At 45.2% G+C, this 27,312-nt stretch overlaps 1 protein-coding gene across 1 annotated transcript in view; it reads left to right on the top strand.

Annotated features, from left to right (window-relative positions):
- COCH (cochlin) overlaps nucleotides 1-27,312 on the top strand; it is a 432,915-nt gene that overhangs the window by 209,298 nt on the left and 196,305 nt on the right. The window contains exons 5-6 of the mRNA XM_086936983.1: nucleotides 1,085-1,218; nucleotides 12,066-12,128. Coding sequence (XP_086793109.1) covers nucleotides 1,085-1,218; nucleotides 12,066-12,128 — 197 coding nt within the window. The remainder of the gene's footprint in view (nucleotides 1-1,084; nucleotides 1,219-12,065; nucleotides 12,129-27,312) is intronic.

The raw sequence follows: 27,312 nt of genomic DNA, 5'->3' as shown, positions 1-27,312 counted from the left end.
TCATGTATGTGCTACAGGCAGAATCAGAAGATCTGATCAGGTACTTACAGTTTACGGTGTCCTTAGAAAAGGACAGTCTCTCTCTAAAATAAGCATAGCTCACAAGGTCTGCTGCCCTTATATTCTGTCACAGTAAAGCTGGCCACCCTGGCAAGCAAGAGTGTCAGCTTAGTTTGCTTGGCTATAAGTGAACATTTGCTTTGCAGCAATCTGGAATAACAGGCACACATTTACTCAACATTACTTTTTGTAGTCAATAGCACGAAAAGATGTTGCAGTTGGACAAGCGGTTCTGCTTCATCTTTTTCAATAAGGCGAGCCTTATTTTAATTACCTAACCACCATCTGCCTGCATTGTATTGTTTATTTTAACTGCTTGCTATTCTTAGGCAAGTGGGTGGATCTATGAAAGATCCAATTCTGTAGAAGAAACATTTTACTTTTCTGTAATTTAAGTTCTCCAGAATTGGGGTCTTTCATAGATTCATTTGTGACCCACCCTTCTCCCCATCAGAGGCTCATCTAACTTTACTATTTCTTCACACAAATGCCAAAAGAAATCTGAAGGATGGTGGCTTTTCAGAGTGTGTTTTCAGGCAGATTGTCTCTGATTGTTTGGAGTTTGGTTATTTTTCATTTAAATTCTTAAGTGTTTCTAAGCTACTTAACAGTCATTGTATTAAACTTAGGATTACGTTAACAAAGAACTGCTATTTTGCTGCTACTGTGAGACTCCTAGCTCGATGAGGGTGATGATTCAAACTTGTGAATCTACGAAAGATACAGATTCTGAAAAACTGCAGTTACAGGTAACTGTTTTTCTTATGTACACTCATGAACTCCAGGTATTTTCCGTTCTGTCCTTTTCTGGGTTAAGAGTCCTGTAAGATGACTATATGATGGAGTCTATGAGCTAGGTAATGGTGGAGTGCTATGGTCAGCAACATTGTGCTAATGACACAGAGGTTTCCATGTTAAGTCATTGCATTGCAACAGAGTTAGACCTAGTAGATGTGTCATTCTTGCATATCCTGCTGCAGGCAGAAAATGTTCTCTGCTGTAACCTGTTTTTTGTTTGTTTTAGAGGTGTCATTCCCTTATCTGGAGGGTCCCTTACAGTCAGCAAACTTCCTGGTCAAGAAAATTACCCAGCCATATATGCCAACGGTGTCCTTTCTCAGCCACTGAGCAGGTGGTCTTCATCTTTCGCAGTCTCTAGTAGGTAGACGGGCATCATTGTTTTTTTATTAGTACCATTACACTAAGCCTGCCTTAGTTTCCACTTGTTTATTTACAGAATGAATGTTGATTTCAGTAGTTGGATTTCATGAAATTAAGTGACGTTCATGTGAGAAGTACACATTCATCATAATAAACACATCTTTTAAACCATTCTCTTTATCAATACCTTTTTAAGGTACCTCAAATCAGAAGGCCCAATTCATGGTGGAATTTACTGTGCAGCACTATTCCTGTAGTATGTCGTCACATATAGTTAATGCAATTCACAAAGGTACAGGTGCTGATATACTTCTATACCTGTCCTTTCTCTATGTGCAGAGTTATCTAGTATTGCATCTATCATGGATTTATGTGCTTAAATCATTCCCTGTCATCATGGTGGGAGTCTCTGATTGTGCACAATAGCCGTGTAGAACAAATATCAGGCATAGAGAGCTTAGTAAACAAAATCACTTCAGTTGCACATCCCCATCATCGAAAATTACCCAAAATGCATTGCTTCTGCTGTCCTTAACTAGCAAGTGACCAGCTACAAAGCGTTTAATTCAGCTTGCCAAACGGGCACTAGCCTGGTAGGGTTAACAACCAGTCTGCCACTGAGAAAAGTGTAATTATGATTCTCTTTCAGGGGATACTCATCAATAGTCATAAGCACGGAATTCTCTCCGCCCAAGTGCCGGAACCCGGAGCACATACAAAAAATACATATATATGTGTATGTAGTAGAAAAGGAGTACATAGTACGCAATAAATACACACATATACATGTATAATATAAAAAATATGCAGCCCTAAACATATCCAATTGGCTAAGTAGCCAGAGTTACATGTATTTCTCTAGTATGAAAATAACACATTTACATATATTGTAAGAGAAGGACATGTACAGCAATAGCATTCCGCAATAACCTTTTATTTTCATAAAAGAAAACCGGTAATGGCAGGCAATTAGCCTAAAGAGGCTGCATAAATAAATAACATCCTTGTACAGAAAAGGAAACTGGCACCTCGCCTTTAAGGCCTCAGAGACCCTGAGCACTTGGCCTTCAAGGCCTCCTGGAGCCCTCTGCTCCCATCATGCACCACAGGTGACCGTTAGGTCAGTTCTTTTTTCCGGCTCCTTCTGTGAGGAACCTGGAGCTTGAGCTTAACTGATTTTTACTTTTTTTCAGTCAAAAATTGGATTCTATATATTTTTTTCAACATTTCTTGTTACTGGTTGTATTTACCAGTCTTTCTCTGACTAATTGGTTATTCTTTTTAGTCAGATATGCCACCTTTATTTTATAATGTCCTTCCTGTGGGAAGAAGATGGCCAAATCGATCCTCATTTGGTCTGCGTCGTGTGCCTACCTTCTTCTCACGACACAGAGACCTGCTACCACTGTCTTCAACTTTCAAGAAGAACATTGAAAGACAGAGAGAAGATTAGAATTCTAGGCTTGATGAAGAGAGGAAAACATCATAAAAGCGGCCCAGAGAGCCAACATTCCTCTAGAGGGCCCTCCTCTCCAAAGAAACGGCAAAGATCTGCATCACAAGAAACTAAAAGTAAGAAAAAACACCACAGCACGTCGTCAACACCGAGACCAACTAAGAAAGTAAAGTCGATGTCAAAGACAAGATCGTTGTTGAGAAGTAAGTCGACGTTGAGACCAACGACGCAATTGAGATCGACGTCAAGGACAAGATCGCCGTCGAGAAGTAAGTCTACGTCGAGACCTACGATGCAAGTGAGATCGACGTCGAGGACAAGATCACCTTCGAGAAGTAATACGACATCGAGACATGCTTCGGGCTCAAAGTATGATAGACCTCAGTCAACGTCGAAGCGTCCGTGAACATCAATTCAGAGGTCAACGTCGAGATCTCCGCCCCCTTCTATAAGGTCGGCATCAAGACACTCCAGATCACCCTCTCGGACCCATCAGCGGTCTACGTCGAGGGCACGGTCGACGTCGAAGATGCCGCATGAACATCAGCGGTCGACGCCGAAGAGACCGACGTCGAGAGCTTTGTCTCATAGATCTCCATTGTCGAGAGTGTCACCGCCATGGTCGTCGTTGATGGTGGCTCACTCCGGTTCGACGTCGAGGCGTTCGGCGTCAAAGGACAGAATTTTTTCCTGCGGAAGGAATAGAAAAACCGACATGAAGATCACAACACGGAAGCTTGTTCCTCGCCTGGTATAAATATCATACAGGTTACACTGGAGATAACTTCCGGCTAGTGGGGACTAATCTCCTCCTATCAACATGTCATACAGATGGTTGGAGGACATTAGGCACTGGTAGATCCAACCCAGACCTTCTGAGAGACCTCCTCTCACGGAATCCTCACAACCTTCTGCTGGTAGGTCCCCATCGCATACACCTAGGAGAAGACAGAAGTCTCCTACAAAAACCTCATCAACAAGGTCCTCGTATAGAGATTATTCCCCAACTATCTCGTCAACTCCACCATCCAGAGTTTCCCCTGTTGATGACATTGGGACATTCATTCAGGTGATCTGTAGAGGTGCCAGCAAGTTGAACATAACCATGACTGTTCCTCAGGTGACTACTTCCATCATATTTGAAACTCTGCACCATCGAACTTCGGCAAAGCCCCTTCTTCCGTTGGTGCCAGGATTATTAGAGCCTGCAATGAAAACCTTTTTGACACCTGCCACAGTGGGCTTGGGTCCCGCAAGAATTTTAAAAAAGTACAAGGCTCCAGACCAAGATCCTTTGTTTCTGAAGTCTGATCCTCCACCGGATTCACTTATAGTTGGTTCTTATGGACCGAGAATGTGCAGTACTTCAGGATCTGTCAGAGTGGCCAGTGCAGCCTCTCTACTGGGGCGATATGACCAGTCTTTATGGGACTCTTTAACAAGGTTTACAGAAAAGTTACCCAAAGCCGATCAATAGGATTTTCTAAAGATCATACAGGAAGGTGGTCTGGTGGCAAACAAGATCATTAGTACAGCAGCCAATTCTGCAGACTTGGCAGCCCATGGATACGCTCATGGTATTTGCTCTCGAAGATCAGCATGGCTTCGACTCAGGGGTCTCAATCCCGATGCTCAAAGAAAGATTGTCAATCTGCCTTTTAATGGATCGTCGTTGTTTGACTCGCATGCGGACGACGAAATGGCAAAAATGAAAACTGAGTTGGATACTCAAGGCTGTAGGCCTCGAAAAGAAGAAAGAATTCCATTGCTGCTTTCGTTCCTAAGACCAACGTTCTTTTTCAATAGCGGGGTCAATCCTCTAACTGGTCCTCGCAGACCGAAGGTCAGCCACTACAAAGGTCCCAGTTCCATCAGCGTAGACCTGGACGTGGCAGATGTGGTAACAAACAGCAGTCAACAGCACCAAAGCAGCCACAAAAACAATGAGGTGTGTCTTCCTCCAAAGCTGTTGTCCACTCCGGTGGGAGGAAGTATTTTGTTACATCTAGTGGAGTGGAAACGTATAACAAAAGACAAATGGGTCATCAACATTGTTCAAAACTCCTCCTCCATCTATACCTTCGAGAGGCATTTTTCACCGCGATCACCGATTGTTACAAACGGAGGTAAACGCCATATTGCAGAAAGGAGCTATAGAAAAAGTCCCTGCTCCTCCAAAGAATCAAGGAGTATACTCTTGTTACTTCCTTGTGCAGAAAAGAGGCCCCACCACAGAATATAGACCTATTCTGGACTTGAGACAGTTAAACAAATACATTCGCAGAGAGAAATTTCAAATGTTAGCACTCTATCAAATTTTCCCACAGCTTCCTCCAGGGGGTTGGATGTGCTCCATTGAGTTACAGGACGCATACTTACACCTACCAATATCAAAGAAACATCAAGAATCTCTGCGATTTCGAGTTTCTTTTCAACATTACCAGTCCTCAGTTTTCCCGGTCAGGCTCAAATCAGCCCCCCGAACATTCTCCAAATGTATGGCTGTGGTGGCCGCTTTTCTCCACAAGCAGAAAATATTCATATATCCTTACCTGGACGACTGGCTCCCGAAGAACTCATCTCCAACTCTGCTGCAGGATCATCTCTTGTGCTGCCTTTAGATTCTCAACAACTTGCGTCTTCATGTCCTTTTCAAGAAATCCATACTAAATCCAACGCAAAAGATCCATTATCTGGGCTCCTCCCTGGACACCGAAAAAGCAAGCGTGTGTCCTTCGGAGGAGAGGTTATCAATCCAAAGAAAATGCTTGACCCTCCTTGACACGCATCTCCCGACAGTTCGACAGGTGTCATCACTACTGAGATCAATGACTTTGTGCATCTTTATAGTACCAAACGCACGATTGCACATGCGTCCACTACAACAATGTTTGGAGGACCAGTGGATGCAAGTATCGGGGCGCTGGGAGGATCATGTAATTCTCCATCAATCAGCCAAAGACTCCATCCGGTGGTGGATAAAGCGATCGCACCTGATGAAGGGAGTCCCTTTCCACCAGGACCCTCCAACCCAGACTTTAGTCACAGATGCCTCTCTCCAGGGTTGGGGTGCGCATGGGTCCTCTTCAAGTACAAGGTCTATCTATGGTCTGACTCAGAAAAGAGCTACCACATCAACCTGCTAGAGCTAAGAGACATGCATCTAGCTCTCTAGTCCCTGCTTCCTTTGTTCAAGTCTCGCTCCATTCTAATCCAAACAAACAATACAACAACAATATATTATTTGAACAAACAGGACGGTACCCGATCAAGAACACTCTCCATAGAATCTCATACTATATGGAACTGGCTTCTAGCAAGAGACCTGTCCATAGAAGCCAGTCATCTACCGGGCTCTCTCAGCTACCAGGCGGACTTCCTCAGCAGAGACTTCGTCGAAGCCCACATTTGGGTTCTCAACAACGAGGTCGCACATAGCATCTTTCGCGAATGGGGAACACCAGACATCGACCTGTTTGAAGACGCAGTAAACGCAAAATGCCCCGTCTTCGCATCCAGGTTTCCCCAGCAAGGATCTCAAGGGAATCCCCTTTTGATTGAATGGTCTCTGAGCTTATTGTAACTTTTCCAGCGATTCCTTTGATCCTAACTGTAATCAACAAGTTGTACAGGACCAACGCCAGGATGATCCTAATAGCCCCGGAATGGCCTCACCAGTAGTGGTTTCCGGAACTCCTTCAACTATCGGAAGTGCCACACAGGAGGTTACCATGCCGCCCGGATCTCCTATCCAAACAGGCAGGGAGAGTATTCCACCCCAACCTGTCCGCCCTCCGGTTGACAGCATGGCTCCTGAAGTCATACAATATGGACAGCTCCAATTGAATCCAGACTGTATGGCTATTCTTAAAGAAGCGAAAACACCTTCCACAAGGAGATTGTATTCCTTCAAGTGGAAGCGTTTCTTCCTATGGTGTGTGGACAATGGACATGATCCCATCCGGGGTCAGGAACAAGTGATTTTACCATACTTGCTGAATTAGGCTAAATCTGGTCTTCAGTTTGCTTCTATCAAAGTCCACCTTGCAGCTATCACAGCCTATAGGAAGTTCCCCAACTAGACTTCTTTGTTTAGGATTCCTGTGGTGAAAGATTTTCTTGAGGGCTTGAGAAAGGTTTACCCACCAATCAGGTCTCCCTCTCCTCCATGGGAGCTTAACATTGTGTTAACAAAGTTGATCGGGTCCCCTTTCAAGCCTATTCATAAAGCTCCTTACAGTATTTAACATGGAAAGCCACGTTCCTGGTGGCAATTACTTCTGCTTGCAGGGTGAGTGAGGTCCAGACTCTTTGCTGAAAGGAACCTTACACTGTTTCACGCCACCAGAGTGGTTCTCAGAACACATCCTTGTTTTACTCCAGTATTGGAGCTTTCATAGATTCACATGCCTGACTCATTCCCCGTCGTCGAGACGAGAGTCTCGGGTACGTAAAAAAGCAATTCTTAGTAGTATAGCAAACTGAAAAGAGGACTAGGCCCATTTCCCTTTTGCAACCCATAACCCTTGTTATGTAAAAGAGACCAATTTTTTCCCTGAAAAATCAGAGCTCCTCACCCTCTAGAACCCTCCTGAGAGAACCTTTTGCTCCTCAGATTTTCTACTGCACGTTTTGCTAGGGAGTCTCCTTTGAGCTCTGCTCAAACTTTTCAGTTCTACTGAATTTGGATTGGATTTAATAGTTTCTTCTTCAGATTTCTCCATCTTCTACCATGGCTGACAAAGAGAAAAAAGTATTATTGAGAGCTTGTGCCACCTGCTCTAAGAAAAGGCTCTATACTGACGACCCTCATAAGGATTGCATCTACTGCCTTTATCCAGACCATCAGGCAAAGGATTGCAAGGTATGTCGTACTTTTTCCAATAAAACTTTGAGGGATCGTGAAGGAAGGCTGCTACTATGGCTTCAAAAGCTAAAAGCCAGGAAGGAAGTCATGTCTAGTGACAGTGAAGAGGAATCTTCTTCCAGGAGATCTCTGAAAAGGAGCAGATCTCCTCAGGCTCCTACCTCAGGGGAAAGACCTGAGAAGGCCCTTAAAAAGACCACCCCAGAGTCTTCGGGCGCAGTCCCTTAAAATCTCCTTCAGGCAAAGAAAAGGAGAAGAAGGGTCATGCTTCGGAGGTAAAACATGCCAAGAAAACAAGCTCAGAGCCTTCAAAATCTCCCCCTAAGGTCAGGATTACGGTCAATAAGCCATCCTCCACACCTTCTGAGGAAAAAATGGAAAGATCTGCATCGTCGACGAAGAAGATGACGTCGACGAAACCTGAGGTAAAAGCTACTTCAAAGGCTTTATCACCGTTGACAGTACCACCGTTGACGACCGTGTCGACGCCGAGATCTGCGGTGGCGACGGCATCGAGGACTACGGCCACGATCACGCCGTCAACGGGATCGTCGACGATGACAGTGACCTCTGGATCGTCGTCAGCAACGACGGCAACGTTGACGACGATATCGTCGTCGGGTTTGACGGCGATCTCGTCGATGGGCTCCTCGACGGGAAAAAACCCCAGAAAAGAGGTTTTATGGCCAAGAAGAGGACAATTACACCAGAAATTACATCTCCAAGTAAGGTGTCGCCTCTGGTACCATCTCACCTTTTGGAAGAGGAAGATTCGGAGGAGGATGAAAGATGATGGCGGTCCTTTTGGTTATGCTAGTAGCCTGTTGCAGTTACAGGTGAAGTACCAAGAGGAGGATTTGCAGGACGAATATGAAGAATTTCAAGATCGTCCCCAGCAACAATACCGCCAGGAGTATCAAGAAGAGATGGCGAATGTTTCATCTTCTTTGTTAAAAGATCTGCAGTTCATGCTAGAGGATTATAAGAGGAGATATCCTACACCTCAGGCCTCCAAAGAAGTTCCTGTGGCTACGCCTCTTCCACGTTATGTACCAAGTACACCAGTGCTTAGGCGGGAGATCTTACCGGAGCCCCTTCCTAGATCTCCACTACTGAGATCTCAACAGGAACCAGGGACCACAGATGATGACCAGAAGGAAGGAGAGATCACAGACCCTAACAGAGAATGGGACGATTATCTCATTCCGTCACCTTCTTCTCCTTCGCCGAAGCCTGTCGATTCTCCACCGGAAGACATCAGTGGTTTTCGTAACCTGATGGAAAGAGCCACAAAAAGATTTGCACTTACCATGGCAGAGGATAAAGCTGAATGTTTCTGGTATGACTTCAAGGAACCCTATCGTAAGACACTTCGGTTCTTACCGATTACCAGTCATCTACGGGAGGAAGGCCTGAAAGTCATGGAAACGCCATCTACAGTGACTCTAGTGCTCGCCAGACTGGACAAAAAATGTAAAGCGCCTTCAGATGCTCCAGATTGTCTTTTAGGTAACCCCAAGCCGGATTCAATTACCCAGGCGGTTCAGCAGAAATCAAGAAATCCGTCAGCTCCTATTACGACACCTCCGGACAGAGGGGGTAGAAGATTGGACAGTGCCGGAAAGAGATTTTCCTCTATGTCTACTCTGTTAGCGAGAGCTGCGAATGCCCTGGCCATTCTGTGGAGGTAGGATAGGAAAATCTGGTGCGACCATTCGCCTTACATAGACCCCGTACCGGAGACGGAGAAGCAGGAAGCCAGAAAGATTCTACAAGAGGGGGAAGAGGACTTCGGCCGAAGTCATAGATTGCGCTATGGACATAGCGACCACAGCATTCAGATCTCTGGAAGGAGCAGAGGTACTGCGCAGGCTGGTTAAGGGCAACAGCGTTTAGACCGGAGGTCAAATAAGATCTTGGACCTTCCTTTCAACGGAGAGGATTTGTTTGGCAAACATATAGATGAGGCACTGCAATTGCCTGCATTTACCTGTTTTTCTTTATGAAAATAAAGGGTTGCTGTTGAACACTACTGCAGTATATGTTCTTTGCTACTTTATTCACATGTGATCTTATTTTCTTACAGCAGAAATCCATGTAATTTTGGCTGTTCAGTTCTATTTGACATATTATAGGCTGCCTATCTGTGTGTGTATTCATATATATATGTATGTCTTTCTGGAAGTACTATGTACTTGGGGTTGTAAACATACATATATATGTATTTTTGTATATGCTCCGGGGTCCTGCACATAGGCGGGGATAATTCAGTGACTTTGATGAGTATACCCCTGGAAGAGAACTAGGATTACAGGTAAGTAATTTATCCATCCGACTCCTGAAGTCCTAGAGTTCAGTTACCTTAACCTTCCACCGGACTGTATGAACATCTTTAAAGAACCCTGACGCCCAACTACTAGAGCTTGCTATGCAGTAAAATGGAAAAGATTTGTCATCTACTGCAATAACATTAATCCGCTGGATGCTTCAATCCAGGACATCATTTGCTATTTATTACATTTACAAAGATGTAATCTAGCATATTCATCCATACGATTACATCTAGCAGCACTTGCTGCTTATTTACACAACAGACAACACTTGTCAATATTTAGAGTACCTGCAAATAAAGCCTTTATGGAGGGCCTTAAAAGAATAAATCTCCCAGACTACCACCCTCTCCGTTGTGAAATATAAACATTGTTCTAACCAGTCTCATGGGTCCCCCATTATAACCGCTACATAAATGTGAACTTCAGTTCCTCACATGGAAAGTAGTTTTCCTTATCGCAATTACCTCTCTTAGAAGGATAAGTGAGATCCAAGCTTTTACCATACAACAACCATTCTTACAAATGCATTCTAATAAAGTGGTTCTCAGAACAAATCCAAAATTCCATCCCAAAGTCATCTCTGCTTTTTATCTTAACCAATCAGTTGAGTTACCAGTTTTTTTCAAAACCCAGACTCTGTGGAAGAAAGAGCTCTTCACACACTAGACGTCAAAAGAGCCCTACTTTATTATATTGACAGAACTAAACCCTTTAGAAAGACAAAATAACTGTTTGTAGCCTTCTCTCCACCTCATAAAGGTAACCCCATCTCCAAAGCTGGGATCACAAGGTGGATAGTAAAATGCATTCAAATATGCTACCAAAAAGCTAAACACACATTAACAATTCCCCCTAGAGCACATTCAACACGCAAACTAGAGGCTTCCATGGCATTCTTAGGGAACATTCCCTTAGATGACATCTGTAAAGCAGCAACATGGTCTACACCACACACCTTCACCAAACACTATTGTGTTTTCGTTCAGGCTAAACAACAAGCTTTTGTAGGCCAGGCTGTTCTTAAAACACTTTTTCAGAGTACTGCAGCAGATACAGGTGACCACCGCTAGGGGAGACACTGCTGTACAGTCTAATCGTAGTGTACAATCTGCATCTCATATGCGTCGAAAGGAAAATGCTACTTACCAGTATGCATATGTTCTTGGCATTTAGAGCTGCAGAGTTGTACACAGCCACCCTCCTCCTTGGGACCTGTATCTATTCCAGTTTTTATCTTAAAAATTAGATACACTTACATGGACATCTATTCTATTTCCTATAAACGCCATCATTTCCCTTCATGACGAAAAACAATCTGAAGATGGAGCCGATGCCCATGCGCACTATCGTTCAAAGGAGGAGTCACCTATCTTGTGACTACAAAAGACTCTTCCAAGACAACAACAAAGTGCAAGCATCTGAGCCCAACACCAGATGGCGATCTATGCATAGTGTACAACTCTGCAGCTCTACATGCCGAGAACAGATGCAAACTGGTAAGTAGCATTTTCCTTACAGGTAAGAAACTATTCCTTATTTATAGTGTTGTAAAGCTCACAGCTACCCAAAAAGGGTTTCCCAGCACTGAGCAAAGAAAGAGATGAAACTGATTACTAGAGCATGTGGAGAGTAGCAAATGCTACCTTCAATTGCCCCCTGAACAACTCAAAGAAAAAAGCCTTGCATATACTTATCACCTGCTTCAAGCAAAGGATAAATGTGTTCAGATTTGGGACGGTTATTTCCTCTAGGAGACAGAAAAACAAATAAATTTGACCCCAGTGTTCCCAGGTCCATATGGTTTATTCTGGGAATATATATTTGTAATCTCTGGATTTAGGTACGAGGATAGAGGCCAGAATATAAAAGTCCAGCTCTCTGATATCCCCACATCTAATTGCGAGAAACTCCTATTAAGGCTGTAAATGGTATAAAGGGTTCGCCAAGTTGCGTTCTGTGCTTTTTTTACGTGACTAAAGGGGTTAAAAACTATGTAGAGGACTGCAGTGATTGACATTCACAACTTAATGTCTTTTTTCATGATATTGTTCAGGAGTCTCCAACCTTTTTTGTAGCAATCTTCTAATGTTCCAAGAAAATCATCCTGAGCTACTAATATTAGTAGACGTACTTTCTATGTTTACACTATGTTGTCCTTATATTTTGCTTCTTTTATATTTATCAATAGAGATTAAAAGCAATGTTCTTGAAGTGTCTGGAAAGCCAAGGGCAACAGCTGTCCCATCCACAGGTAAGGTTTGATTTCACCATGAACTCCGAAGGCCCATTTGCATGTGGGACGGGTGGTGGCAGTCCCGGATCACTGAAATAATATCGAGGGACAAAATATCGACTTGCCAAAATATCGTGGACAAAATATCGACAGTCAAAATATCGAGTTTGTATCTACAAACAGGTAAGTACAAAAATATCGAGTACAAAATATCGTTAACAATAATATAGATGTAAAAAATATCGACTTTATTACAAACAGTGTTAAATTAAATTAATATTAAATTTTAATTACTAAAATATACTTAAAATACTTAAATTAAATTATAATAATTAAATAATAAATGAAAATAATAAAAATAATTTTTTACAATCTTATTTGTTGATCCTGAACCCTAAAATATACCCCTTTACCCAAAAACCCAAAACTGACCCTGAACCCTAAAAATACCCCTTTACCCAAAAACTAAAAACTGACCCTGAACCCTAAAAATGCCCCTTTACCCGAAAACTGACCCTGAACCCTAAAAATGCCCCTTTACCCAAAAACTGAAAACTGACCTTGAACCCTAAAAATGCCCCTTTACCCAAAAACTGAAAACTGACCCTGAACCCTAAAAATGCCCCTTTACCCAAAAACTAAAAACTGACCCTGAACCCTAAAAATGCCCCTTTACCCAAAAACTGAAAACTGACCCTGAACCCTAAAAATGCCCCTTTACCCAAAAACTAAAAACTGACCCTGAACCCTAAAAATGCCCCTTTACCCAAAAACTGAAAACTGACCCTGAACCCTAAAAATACCCCTTTACCCAAAAACTGAAAACTGACCCTGAACCCTAAAAATACTCCTTTACCCAAAATTTATCAATATTATTTAATTACCAAATAATTATTAATTAACAATAACAATAAAGTAAATATATTAGCACATTAGCTGTAATTATTTTAATAATTAATATTATTTTTTCCCAATTAATTACTTAACAATAACACAAAATTATATATATTAAAATGTACTCTAATTAATGTAATTAACTAATTACAATTAATTAATTACCAATTAATTACTAATACAAAATATGTACAAAATTATATTATTAATTAACTAATTATTATTAATTAATTATCAATTAATTATTAATTATAAATATTTACAAACATATATTAATTAATTAATTATTATTAAATTACTTCCCACCCTATTCCCCTATAAACCCACAACCCGCTACAGAATTACATTACGCAATTATTAAAAAAACAAAATTCATTTAATAAAATATTTTATAACATTAATACACACTTTTCACACATATTATTACATAAAAATACACTATAAAATATTATATATTATTAAAAATTCGATATTTTTGCTATCTATATTTTATACAGTCGATATTACTTCACTTACCTGAAAAACGATATTTTTGTAGTCGATATTATGTCCAGTCGATATTTTGTCCAGTCTATATTTAAAACTCGATATTATGTCCAGTCGATATTTTGGAGTCGATACTTTGTCTGTGCACCGGCAGTCCCATGTTCTCTTCTGACGAGAACCCTTTGCTTGAAAAGCCTTTTCATTGTTTTGTTGTTCATGTACCTCTTGCATTCATAAATAAGTCATTTTCACTTTGTTAAATTAACCTAATAATATGACAAGCTAAAAACGTAAGAAGTGAGAGAGGATGCGGCTTAACGGCTAGAAAGACAGACCTTGACAATGGGGAACCATGTTCGAGTCTGGCGGGAAGCTCAAACATCTTGTGATTCTGGGCAAATCACTTAATCTCCCTGTGGCTACAAACATTTATGTATCCTTTTGTAATGCAACTGGAGCTCATGTAAAGCGCTCTGATACCTTCGGGTCGAGTTTGCGCTAGATAAAACTGTAACAAAAAAAGAGTGATAGATTTGAATGATGAAATTCAATTAGAAACAGCATGGCTAGCAGGGTTCAAGATACATAGTCACCAACGTTTTTTAATGTTATGAACCTGCACTTAATACATATTCATTACTTCCTGCATCAGATTTTCATATAATACATGCATATTCAAATAAAGTTGTGACGTAATAAATGGCAGCGATGGCAGGCAACCTGATAGCCACACCCTTCTCTAGCACTTGATGTTTAATGGCTTGTATCGTATTGTAGCATTATATAGCACTTACTACCCCAAACGAAGAATTGAGGCACTTTTAATCAATGCCCATCTCCTGGAAATGCAAGTGCCCTTATAAACAGCCGAATATGTTTTTACATTCCTAAAAGGATACAGAATGGTACATATTTAGTAGCACATGCACCGCATTGAAAATTGCGTAACTTCATCCATTGGGGTAACTGTTTTTTTAACTCCCCTCCCCCAAGAGACTACAATAGCTCAGATTTCCTCTGCGTATAGTGTGAGGACATTCCTCAACATATCTGGTCTTTCACTTTGGAGAAGTGCGTTATATATCTTCTAGAGGAAATACAGTATGTTAAACGCTGTTGGAGCTCTGAGTCACCTGTGGGCTAAAAAATAACTTCATCAATGACGTTGATAAAGAATCTCCTTATTGTTTGTATCTTGTATATAAACAAAATTAGTGCAAATTTTGCAGTACTTTCACAACAAAAATACAAACTGAGAAAATATCTGCTTATTCACTCTAAACAAACACCACATTTTATATGCAAATATTTATTTCAACATGTAAATGGAAGACAGGAATGTTATAGACTCCAGTATTGGAACTTTCATAGATTCATATGCTTGAATCATTGCCAGTCGTCGAGATGGGAGTTCCCAGTACCTTTGAGAAGCAATGTCCTGATAGACCTAGAACATACAGGCCTTAGGCCTCTTGTTTTAGCAACATATAGTAGTCATTATTTAAAAAAGAACTAACCTTGGAAGACAATCAGTCAGATGACACCACCCTGTAGAACCTTTCTAGCACATCTTGCTAGGGAGTCTCCAATGAGCTCTGTCAAGATTGTTTTCTCACAGCTCTTCAGAAAGATTTTCTATAGGCTTTTCTTATTCTGGCTTAACAGATATACCTGTCTCTGATGAGGAGAGTGGCACCTCTTCATGGTCTTCTGTTAAAACGTCTCTTAAGAGACCTCTAGATGACCCTGTAGGTCACTCGTCTCAGGAACCACCTAAAAAGGCATCTAAGAAAACATCTTTGTGGACATGGTGCTCCTTCCAAGTTACCTCATAAGCTGCAGCAAGACAAGAAAAATGCATGTTCTTCCTCAATCTCATCAGAAATCTGCTTCTCTTCCAGGGGATGCTCATCAAAGTCATAAGCACTGAATAATCCCTGCCCACGTGCAGGACCCCGGAGCATATATAAAAATACATATATTTGTGTATGTTTAGAACCACAAGTATATAGCACTTCCAAAACATACACATATACATGTATATACACATAAATATGCAGCCTATTATAGATCCAATAGACTAAAATGCCAAAATTACATGGATTTCTATTGCAAGAAAATAATATCACATATAAATAGGGTAATAGACTAATAGAAAACATATACTGCAGTATTGTTCAACAACAACCCTTTATTTTCACAAAAGAAAAACAGGTAATAGCAGGCAATTTGTTCTTTAGCTGCACAGATGAATAACACCACAGTATAATAAAAAAACTGGCACCTTGACTTTAAGGCTTCAGAGAACCTGGACACCGTGCCTTTGAGACCTCCAGGAGCCACCTGCTCCCATCATGCACCACAGGTGACAGGTCAGTTCTTTTTTCTGGCTCCTTCTGTGAGGATCCTGGAGCTCGTCCTTTTTTTGACTAATTCTAGTCAGAAATTGGTTTTCTACAACTTTATTCGACATTTGCCTTTGCTGGTATTATTTTCTACTCTTTTTCTGGCAATTTAACAATCTTTTTATGTCAGAAATGCCAGCTTTATTTACCAAATGTCCTTCCTGTGGGAATAAAATGGCTAAATCTGACCCTCACTCTGTGTGTATTGTGTGTTTGCCATCCTCACATAATCCACTCCTCACACAATCCACAGAAGTGTTACTACTGCCAGCAATTTCAAAGAGAACTCTGCGTGCCGGAGAGAAGATCAGACGTCATGCGTCAATGGAGAGAGGAAAGTCTAAAAGTGACCTAGAGAGTAATCCCAAGAAGCTCTCCTCTCACAGAAAATAGAAATGTGTTGATCTGCTTCCCCATCTTCCAAAAGAAAGCAAATTCAAGATTGCTCGCCGTCAGCGTCGAAATCGACATTAAAAAAACGAGTAAGTCATTCTACGACGTTGAGGGACAGATAGCTGTGGAAGCGACGAGAACCTCCGACGACGAAAAGTAAGTCAGCGTCTAGGCATACTTCGGGCTCGAAGTAAATGGGTGAAGACAGACTGAAATCGATGTCGAAGCACCCATCAACAGTAAGACATCGGTTCGACATCGAGATCTCCGCCTCCTTAATGAAGGTCGGCGTCGAGAGGATCGACAAGAGCACCCTTTCAGACCCACAGACTGTTGACTTCGAGGATAAGATCACCGTCGAGGAAGTCGACGTTGAAGATGCCACACACCTACCGGCGTTTGACATCAAGAAGGCCGTCCCGGTCACCGTCGAAGAGACCGACGTCGAGGGCATCACTGCATAGACACGAATAGTGTGTCTCCACAGCAGCAGTCGACATCGATGGTGGCATTATCCGGGTCATCGTCGAGGGAGAGAATTCTCGCCACTTCAGGAGACGTACCAGAGAAACCTAGATCGACGTCGAAAACTGCGGTCGACGTCGAGAGGTGTCATCTTCTCCTGGCAACAGCATTATACAGATCACACCGGGGGGATCTCCGGATCCAATAGAAAAGTCTCCTTCTATTAATATGTCTCCCAAGAAGGCTAGAAGGCATACAATGCTGGAAAGTCCCACCTAGAGTTCCGGGCTCGGAATTCTCCAAATCCCGTTTGCCATCCAGAGTCTCTGCGGGACCCCTCCATGCAGGTCTCCAAGAAGTTCTAGGTCCCCAACAACACGGCGTTCAAGACCAAGAGGGCGCTCACAATCTCGCTGTTCTCCTTCACCTAAAAGAAGACGTAGATCTCCATCTACCACATCTACAAGGTCTTCCATTAGGGATATTCATCCCTTTATCTGCAACACCGCCATCCAGGGTGTCCCCGATTGCCTATATTGGAACTTTCAATAAAGTTCTCTGCAGGGGTGCCAACACGTTAAATATCAATATGTCTGCACCTTCAGTTTCAATGTCAGTCATATTTGAAACCCTTCACCATAGTTAGTCGACAAGGCATCTATTTACTTTGGTTCCAGGTCTGCTAGAGCCAGCAATGCAGACCTTCCTAACTCCGGCCAATGTGGGCTCAGCTCCCACACGGATTTCCCAAAAATATAAGGCTCCAGAACAGGACCCATTTTTTCTTCGTGCAGACCCACCTCCAGACTCCTGGCGTTGTGGAGGCGTGTTCGTAGTGTGTGGTGGCAGAACGTGTTGAAGGGGGCTGACAGGTCCAGGAGGATGAGGTCCGCCGTTTCTCCGTTGTCCATCAGGGACTTCATGTCATTGGTGGCGGCGATGAGGGCAGTCTCGGTGCTGTGGTTGCTGCGGAACCCGGACTGGGAAGGGTCCAGGATGTTGTCCTTCTCGGGGTAGCGGATCAGTTGTTCGTTGACGGTCTTCTTGATGACCTTTGCCTGGAACGGGTGCAGGGAGATGGGCCGGAAGTTCTTGGGGTCAGCCTTGGGTTTCTTGAGTAAGGCGTTGATCTCGGCGTGCTTCCAGCTCTCCGGGAAGGTTGCTGTCTCGAAGGAGGTGTTGATGACTTTCCGGAGATGGGGTGCAATGGATGTGCTGGCTTTGTTGAAGATGTGGTGTGGGCATGGGTCTGAGGGAGATACGGAGTGGATGGTGTTAATGATCTTGACGGTGTCATCGTCCTTGATGTTGGTCCAGGAGAGCAGGCGGTTGGTGCGGATGGTGGTCGTGGGGGCGGAGGTTTCAGTGGTTGTTGGGGCGGTTGTGGCGTTGAAGCTGTCGTGGATGTCTGCGATCTTGTGGTGGAAGAAGGTAGTCAGCGAGTCACACAGGGTGGGACGTCGATGGTGTTGGAGCTGGGGTTGGAGAGTTTCTTCACGATGTTAAAGAGCTCTTTGCTGTTGTGCGCGTTGTTGTCTAGGCTGTCATTGAAGGAGGCTCTTTTGGCGGATCTGTTGAGGTGATGGTGTCTGCGGGTGGCGTTCTTGTTGGCTGCGTGGCTGTCTGGTGTTTGTTCATGAGCCAGATCTTATCCAGCTTTCGGCAGGTTTGCTTGGAGGCCTTGAGGTCTTCAGTGAACCAGCTGGATTTCTTGTTGGTGTGACTGTTGGAGGGTTTCTTGATCCGGGCGAGGGTGTTGGAGCAGTTGTTGATCCACTATCTGAGGTTGCGGGTGGCGGGGTCGGTGGGTGGGCTGTGGGCGAGGGTGGTGGTTAGCTCGTCTTCGGTGACTTTGCTCCAACATTGAGGCATCTGTTGGGTGCAGTGGTGCGTGGTGGGTTTCTTGAAGGTGAAGTGGATGCAGCGATGGTCGGTCCAGTGGAGTTCGGTGGTGTAGTTGAAGGAGACATGGGGGCTTGCGGAGAAGATGGGCTCAAGCGTGTGTCCGGCGGAGTGGGTGGGTGTTGTGACGAGTTGTCTGAGTCAGAGGTTGGCTAGGTTGTCGATCAGGGTGGTGGAGTTGGTGTTGTTGTTCTCGAGGTGGAAGTTCAGGTCCCCAAGGACCTGGAGGCGAGGGCATGTGTGCTGACGAAGTCGGCGATGGAGTCACTGAACTGTGGTCGGGGGGTCTGTAGATGAGAGTTCCTCTGAGGGTGGTGTTGGGGTCGGTGTGGATCTGGAAGTGCAGGTGTTCGGCAGTGCTGTGGGTGTCGTCGGTGTTGGTCGAGACTCTGAGAATGTTCCTGTGGACGATGGTGATTCCTCCTCCTGCTTCGTTGGTGCGGTCCCTGCGGTTGATCTTGTAGCCTTCCGGGACGGCTATGGCTATGTTGGGTGCCGAGGCGGGGTTCAGCCAGGTCTCCGTCAGGAAGGCGACGTATGGGGAGGTTGAGTCGAGTAGGTCCCAGAGTTCAACAGCATGTTTGCGGGCGGAGCAGGTGTTGAGAAGGATGCGTATAATCATGGGGGTGGGGGAGGCAGAGTGAGAATCCTTTCAGTCTCTGTAGGTAACTTTATAATCAGAAGGAGGAAAGGATCACTGGTCCTGCTTAAACCTTGGGCTCACAAGTCAAGGACCTGGTATCTCGCAAACATATATGACTCTCATACACGTGTATATTGATAGTGATGGTCTCTCTTTTGCGGTATATACTGTGTCCCCGCTTTTCTACACGTGCGTGCGTAATCATTGAGTCATTTTTTGTCTTGTGCACCCTCCACCAGGAGGTTTGCCTTAAGGTTTAAGGCAGTAGTGATCGTGGAAAGTGGGGGGTAGTGGTGTGGTTAATAAAAAATCCGGAAGGCCAGACAAGAGCACTTTAATAAGTCTGGGTTCGGACTATAGTTAAAAATTACGGATGCACTTTGCGAATTGATAAGGGATTCTAGTGCATTGCATTGGTATTGTTAAAAAGAGGTCAACATGTTTCAGCCTTTGGTAGTCAGTAGATCTATAGGCTTTCGTCAGGACCAATGGGGATAAGTGAATAGTGAAAAAAACTGTGAGAAGAATAAAGGAATATTGACCTGATTCTTCGTGACTTTAAGGTTTCATTGTACCTAAGAAACCTATTCACTTATCCCCATTGGTCCTGACGAAAGCCTATAGATCTACTGACTACCAAAGGCTGAAACATGTTGACCTCTTTTTAACAATACCAATGCAATGCACTAGAATCCCTTATCAATTCGCAAAGTGCATCCGTAATTTTTAACTATAGTCCAAACCCAGACTTATTAAAGTGCTCTTGTCTGGCCTTCCGGATTTTTTATTAACCACACCACTACCCCCCACTTTCCACGATCACTACTGCCTTAAACCTTAAGGCAAACCTCCTGGTGGAGGGTGCACAAGACAAAAAATGACTCAATGATTACGCACGCACGTGTAGAAAAGCGGGGACACAGTATATACCGCAAAAGAGAGACCATCACTATCAATATACACGTGTATGAGAGTCATATATGTTTGGGAGATACCAGGTCCTTGACTTGTGAGCCCAAGGTTTAAGCAGGACCAGTGATCCTTTCCTCCTTCTGATTATAAAGTTGAGAAGGATGCATCTGAGGTTCTTGGGTACTTACCTGTTTGATAGCATGGTGGGGCGGATGCTTGTAAAGCTGCAGTTCCGGTAGGTGAAAGCTCCATGGGTGTGCTTCGGGCGGCCAGGAAGCAGGTGTGTGATCGTCCGGTGTTGAGTGCGTGGAGGGTTCTGGCATCGTTGCGGTGTCGGGCGTTGTGGCGTTCGCTGGGTCCTGGCGCGGTCCAGGTGCAGATGGGCTTGCCTTAGGCGTGCCTTCGGCGCGCCCGCTGCGCGGCCTTCATATGAAGGGATGTGGGAGGGAGGAGCAGCTGGGAGACAGGAGCGGGCTGCGAATGGGATGGCAGAGTGCAGGGCCTCATAGACGCAGCGGCCGGAAAAATGGGCGGGCCGCAGGAGAACTGGGCACAGGAAGGAAAAACAAGTTTAGGCAAGAAAACAATTACAGGCACAAAGGAATAAAAACACGTCTGGGCAAGAAAGAAAGTACAGGCACAGGGGAATAAAAAGAAGTCTGGGCAAGAAAGTAAGTTAGGCTTAGGGGAAAAATACAAGATTAGGCAAAAACAATGGAGGCAGAGCCGTGCAGCAGCGTGGGGAGCGACCTGCCTTTGAGCAGGGTCAGCGAGCAGGGTCACAGGTCAAATGGTGGATGAAGCGATCCAATCTGATAGAGGGAGTTCCCATTCACCTGGACCCCCCTACCCAGATGATAGTCACAGATGCTTCACTCCATTGATGGGGTGCTCACTTGGGTACTCTGCAAGTTCAGGGCCTCTGGTCAGAGACAGAACAAAGTTATCATATCAACCTCTAAGAGCTGAGGACAGTACACTTGGCTCTGAAACCGCTGTACCCTTCATTCCAGTCTTAGTCCCTTCTGATTCAGACGGCCTATACCACCACCGTGCATTATTTAAACAAACAGGGAGGGGGGTATGTGAGAAGTTGGCCTGGTATATGATGTTCACTATTCTAGTGAACACCTTGCACCCGTCCAAACAACCCTTATGGTGATGGTTGTAAAGTCAACCTTATAGACCAGCTATCCTAGAAGTAGCGTGGACAGAACAGTCTTAGGCTCAGACTCTTGAGGCCCTGTAAAGCCAGCTGTTTTACCATATGTAACCCCTTGAATATCAAATGAAAGGACACCACACAGGATATATATAAAATATATATGTATTTATTCACTAACACACTCCTCTGAACTCTTTATGAGGTCAGAGGCAAAAGCACATAACAAGTTACACTTAGAAATACCTTAAATAGCACAATTTACAGTTAGGCCCTAGGGGCGCGTAAAACCATATGCTAAGTAAGTGGTATAAGAACCACGACTTGGGAAAGGAAGAGGCCTAGGGCCTAGAGAATCGCTGGGGCGACACTATCTGACCCTTAAGTTAGGAGTAGGAGGCCCACAGGCGGCGCGTGCATTGTCAGTACACTCACGCGAGAGTCAATAGAAAGTCAATGGGAACTTAGAAGGTAAGTAAATGAAGATTTAGGACACTTCCGGTCTAGATAGAAGGAAACAACTAAAAACCTAGACACTTGGATAGTCAATACCCTTGAGAGCACCGAAGTACTCGCGTTACCTCATCCACAGGAAGTGGGTGCATAGGTGTGAAGATGTGTCGGGTTTCGCCGTTGAAGTCTATGGAGCCTGTGAAGAAAGATGCTGCAGGCGACCAGGAGGAAGATGTCCGGGTGGATCCAAGGGTGGATCGGAGTTGAAGAAGACCTGAAAGCAGAGGGGACAGAGTCTAGGTCACTAGCCAGTGACCGGGTGGAACCAGGGAGGAACCAGACGCCGTTGAGGAGCAATCAGGTGCTGGGGTGAAGCTTGTCGTTGCAGCCACGCGGACCAGGAGGCGTCGAGGACGACCAGGTGCTGGAGAGGAGCTGTCCCACGAAGGTTCTCGCAGATGGAGGGGTCGGCTTCAAGATCAGAGCCAACAAGCCTACGCAAAGGCAACCCATGCAGGATGCACAAAAGGCTTCTGGTGCAGACCAGGAGGGTCTGAGGTACTTCACCTTTTCAGGGAAGCAAGGGCCAGTCTGGAGCAACCAGACCAGCGATGGAGTTTCAAAAGGATCGTCGCCAGAGGGCTAACTAGCCAACGGGCCAGCAACCGGACAACGCGTCGAGCAGAACACAAGCAGAAGGGCTCCACGCAGATCTCGTGGAGTGTGGAGGGCTGGTCTTCGGTGCAGGTGGAGCTCGGTGTCGGGGTGTCTCAGTCCCCAGTGCACAGCTTCGAGGAGGCCTCAGGAGCTGCGCTGTTAGCAAGTTGAAGAGTTTCCAAGTTGCCTGCTTCCACAGGTTCCGACACCTTCCACGGGGCTCAGCTGTGCTGGAGTCGTGCAGTGTGGTCAGAGGGATCCGGGAGTCGAGGTCTTGTCAGGCTCTGTGCTCGGGTTCCGGCGAGAACGGGGACAAAGCAAGCCGTCGAGTTGCTGGATGGTGCCTGGTTGCCCAGGGTGGTCACTCCTTGGCCACAAGGGAGATTCTTCAGTCTTCAGTTCAGGTGAATGTCGAAGGGTCCAGAGTTTCGGTTCAGTTCGATTTCAGGATTAATCTAAAGTCTCCTGGGTCAGCTCCTACCTTTATACAACTAAAGGGGGCTGGTTTGGTCACTAGTTCCCTCCTATGGTTGGGACCCCTTTCCTTTGTGCAGATTCGCGCTAGAGCTGGGGCTGGAGTGCCCCAGCAACCGGTTTGAACTGGGGTATGCATGGAGTACCTAGAGTGCTCCAGGCAGTGTCTGATTCTATTCAGCCCTCCCTGTCCCAATACACATCCTCCTGTCAGGGGTGGTGCTCGCACCTCCCCAAGCAGGAAACCTATTGTCCAAACCTCCGTGACTGGAAGGATTCCCAGCAGCAGGAGGTCAGACTTGTGTCTGTGGCAGAAGCATCCGTTTTGTGATGCTGGGGCTCTGGTTAACTTTAACCGGGATAGTCAGAACTAACATGTCTTCTCCCTTTAGTAGGGTGAAATGTTACCCCGGTCGCCAGAATTAGCGAGGGGGTAGTATTCCAAAGCGTATGACACCTTACACGACATGTTTGGATAAAGCCAAACCAAAGTTAGCATGTAACCGCAAGGTTCATAATGCACTTAAGAGTATATGGTATGGCAATATCATAGAACAGCTATAAGGACATGGTTCCGAAAGCTGCAGACAGGCTCAGCTCATGCTAGAGCACCATCTCACACATAACCAAGCACTCTGCCTTCAGGATTGTTAAGGCCTGCCATAGGAGTGACTCATGGGTTACTATGTGTCTATATGTAAGTAGGTATAGGAATACTACACCTAAGCAAGGGGTGATTACATGACCTTGCCCCAGCTGAGTGATCAGCCAGTTGTGTCCATTTAGGTGGCCAGCCAGGGGTGGCATAATATATGCTGCAGCCCCTGTTGGGCCTTGGGTGCACCTATGCCCTGGGTACCTATGGTACACTATACAGGGACTCACAGGGGTGACCCAATATCCAATTTGGTATGTACCTACAGTACAGGGAGTCCATTTTATAGAGAGAGCAGATAGCCTGGGGTCCTGAATAGCAGGATCCCAGGCCAACTAAGTCGAAAACCAGCTGAACACTAGGCAAAAAGTTGGGGGGCAACCATAATCAGGGATCCACCTTCCTACAGGGTACCCGATCTAGACCTCTCTTTCTAGAGTCTCAGACCATTTAGAAATGGCTTCTCATAATCTTCTATAGAACCATACAGGTTGTTAAAACAATAGAGTAGTGTTGAGAACACATTCCTCCTTTTTTACCAGACTCTCAGCTGAGTATTAACGCTGAGAGTTGGTCCCGGGGAGGCGAGGGTAGGACAGCGGCCATATTGGGTCGGGGTGCGCCGTGACGCGCTCTAGCTTTCTTTAAAAAGGGAAGGGCCTCTCCGCATAGCGGACGCGTTTTTTTTGACGCGCCAGATGCCCGCCGGAGTCACGCCAGAGTCCAGCCCGTCTGCGCCCGTCCGCGCTAAGGCAGCGCCAGGCGCCAGGCATACTGTACCTAATACTCATAATTAAGGCGGTAAGATGTGCTATTCTAAAGCAGAGTTGCTGGGTCTTCAGCACCTCACCTGTTCCTGTGCAAGACGCAACCCTGCCCATATTTTACATCCCCTACTACACCCCTCCCAACTCTGCTCCTCTACCAAAACTAAACCCAAACCGCCCCAGGCCCAGGCTCGGTCACCTAAATGTTAGATCTTTGCAGAAAAATCACTCAGAAATCCATGACCTCCTAAAAGATCACTCTCTTGATGCCCTGTTCATGACCGAGAATTGGCTCCTTGACGATATGGACTCGGTCTGCAACCTAGCTACTCCTACGGGATATACCATACACACTGTGAACAGGAGCACGAGAGGGGGCGGGTTAGCGCTCATAATTAAATCTCATCTTGACTGCCAATTAATTAAAGTAGACATCAAGGGCAGCGAAAGCGCTCGCTTTTCCATCAAAGCCAACCCACAGTTCTGTGCAACCGGCCTTTTGATTTACAGACCCCCTGGCGCAGACGCCCCTTTTATCAACTCACTCTTACAGTATCTGGGCAATAACATTACCAAAACGGCTATCTTTACGATCCTAGGTGATCTCAATTTACATCTTGATAGAGACACCGAGCCCAAAGTTGCCACTTTTCTTGCGGATCTCGCCGCCTTCCAACTTAATCAACTCGTAAGTGGTCCCACCCATAGAGCGGGACACCTTCTTGATCCCATCTTCTCTAACATTACGAGTGGATCCGCAGGCTCGCCTATTCCTATGACCTGGACAGATCACCATCTAGTAATACTGTCTATTTCCTGTAACTCGAGCCCCGCAGCGGTGCCTACTCCGTCAGTTCAAAAAGGGCCATGGAAAAAACTTCGCCTTGAAGACTTACACAACCTCCTGATGTTAAATCCCCCTCCCCCAAGTGATGACCTGGACGTAGGGTATGACCAGTTTTGCCTCTGGATCACCAAGGCACTTGACACCTTGATCCCTGCCAGATGGACCAAGGTCCGTACCCATACGGTTATTGTCCCTGGTACAATTCTGAATTAGCAACGCTGAAAAAGGAATGCAAAAAAGCAGAGAGGGGTTGGAGAAAAAATTACGATGTCAACCTCAAACAGGATTATGTCCTACTCCAAAAAACTTACCACCGTAAGGTTTGCAGAACGAGACCGGCATACTATGCAAACGAAATCAGCAATAGCTCTAACACCTCGAAATCTGTCTTTAAAATCCTGAAAGACCTTACTGCGAAAAAAACTGCCATCACTACCACTACTTCCCCTGACCTCTGCAATAATATGGCTAATTTTTTCACTAATAAGATTAAGAAAATCTATGACACTTTCCCAAAACTCCCGCAGTCACCGGCCACTTTGGATTCCACCAGGCCCTCTCTCTCCTCCCTTCCTACACTTGAGAGAGAGAGTTTTCAAAAAATCTGCAGAAAAATTAAATCTGGCTCCCCGGCGGATCCCCTTAAACCGGATACATTCTGTGAAGCTCACGAACTTATCACAGAACATATTCGGGACATTATCAACTTGTCTCTTTCTACCGCCAGAATTCCTTCTAAATGGAAGCAGGCTTGGGTTTCCCCCATCTTAAAAAAACCCACCTTAGACCCTACGCTTCCGGAGAATTTCAGGCCCATTTCCCTGCTTCCTGGCCTGCCAAAATCATCGAGGCACATGTCAACAACATTCTGACCAATTTCCTTCTCACCAACAACATTCTGGATGACTCCCAACACGGGTTTAGAGCTGGTCACAGCACCGAGACAGCCCTGCTCAGTGTTACAGAGGACCTTCGTACCATTCTTGACACCGGCGGAACGGCTGCACTGGTCCTGTTGGACCTCAGTGCTGCCTTCGATACGGTGTCACATGAGGTCCTTCTGACGAGACTGGAGGAAATTGGAATTACAGGGACGGCCTTGGGATGGTTTAGAGACTTTCTCTCCAACAGGTCCTTCAGAGTCTCCACCCCCCCTTACATCTCTAAGGAGCATAACATTGGACAGGGAGTGCCGCAGGGTTCTTCCCTGAGCCCTACCCTGTTCAATGTTTATGGCCGCCCTCTGGCAGAGGTGGCTAGAAAGAACGGACTAGCACTGGTATCCTATGCCGATGATACCCAGTTGGTGGTGGCTCTTAAGGACAACAGTGGTCTGGAGGCCCATCACTTTAAACAGACACTTACGGACATCACCAACTGGATGACGGCGAATTTCCTGCAACTGAACGCCGGGAAAACAGAGATACTGCTCCTGGGAAAAAACACCTCGTCCTGGGGAGACAACTGGTGGCCTGAAGTGCTAGGCCAACCTCCCGAGCCAAAAGAATGCGTCAAAAATCTGGAAGTCTGGGTGGACTCTGCACTGAAGTTCACTCATCATACTAAAAAAGTGGCTGCCACTTGCTTCGGCATTTTACGTAACATCAGACCTATTCTGAAGTTCTTTGACTGCCGCACTCGCCAGCTAATTGTTCAGGCGACCATTCTTTCTAGACTGGATTATGCCAGCTCTCTCTTACTGGGGGCATATCTTGCCGAAACCACCAGATTGCAGAGAGTCCAGAATGCGGCAACCAGGGCCCTGGTAGGTCTCCCCCGCCATTCCTTGGTATCCGGAGCCTTGAAAAAATTGCATTGGCTCCCGGTGGGTAAAAGGATCCAGTTTAAGGCATTGTGTCTAGCCTTTAAAATCCTTAAAACCGCTTCCCCCCCAATGCTGTGCCCCCTTTTGTCAGAGTACATTCCGAGGAGGTCGCTCCGCTCAGAGGGACAACACCTCGCGATTATCCCCCGCACCAGACTGGCCAGAGTAGGCGGCCGATCCTTTAGCTTCTTAGCTGCCAAGCTATGGAATAGCCTTCCCGAAGCTATCCGCGGTATACAGGACCTTTTAGCCTTTAGAAAAG

The sequence above is a fragment of the Lissotriton vulgaris genome, chromosome 9, assembly GCF_964263255.1.
Source record: "Lissotriton vulgaris chromosome 9, aLisVul1.2, whole genome shotgun sequence".
Lineage (NCBI taxonomy): Eukaryota > Metazoa > Chordata > Amphibia > Caudata > Salamandridae > Lissotriton > Lissotriton vulgaris.
This window is presented reverse-complemented; position numbering and strand designations above follow the sequence as displayed.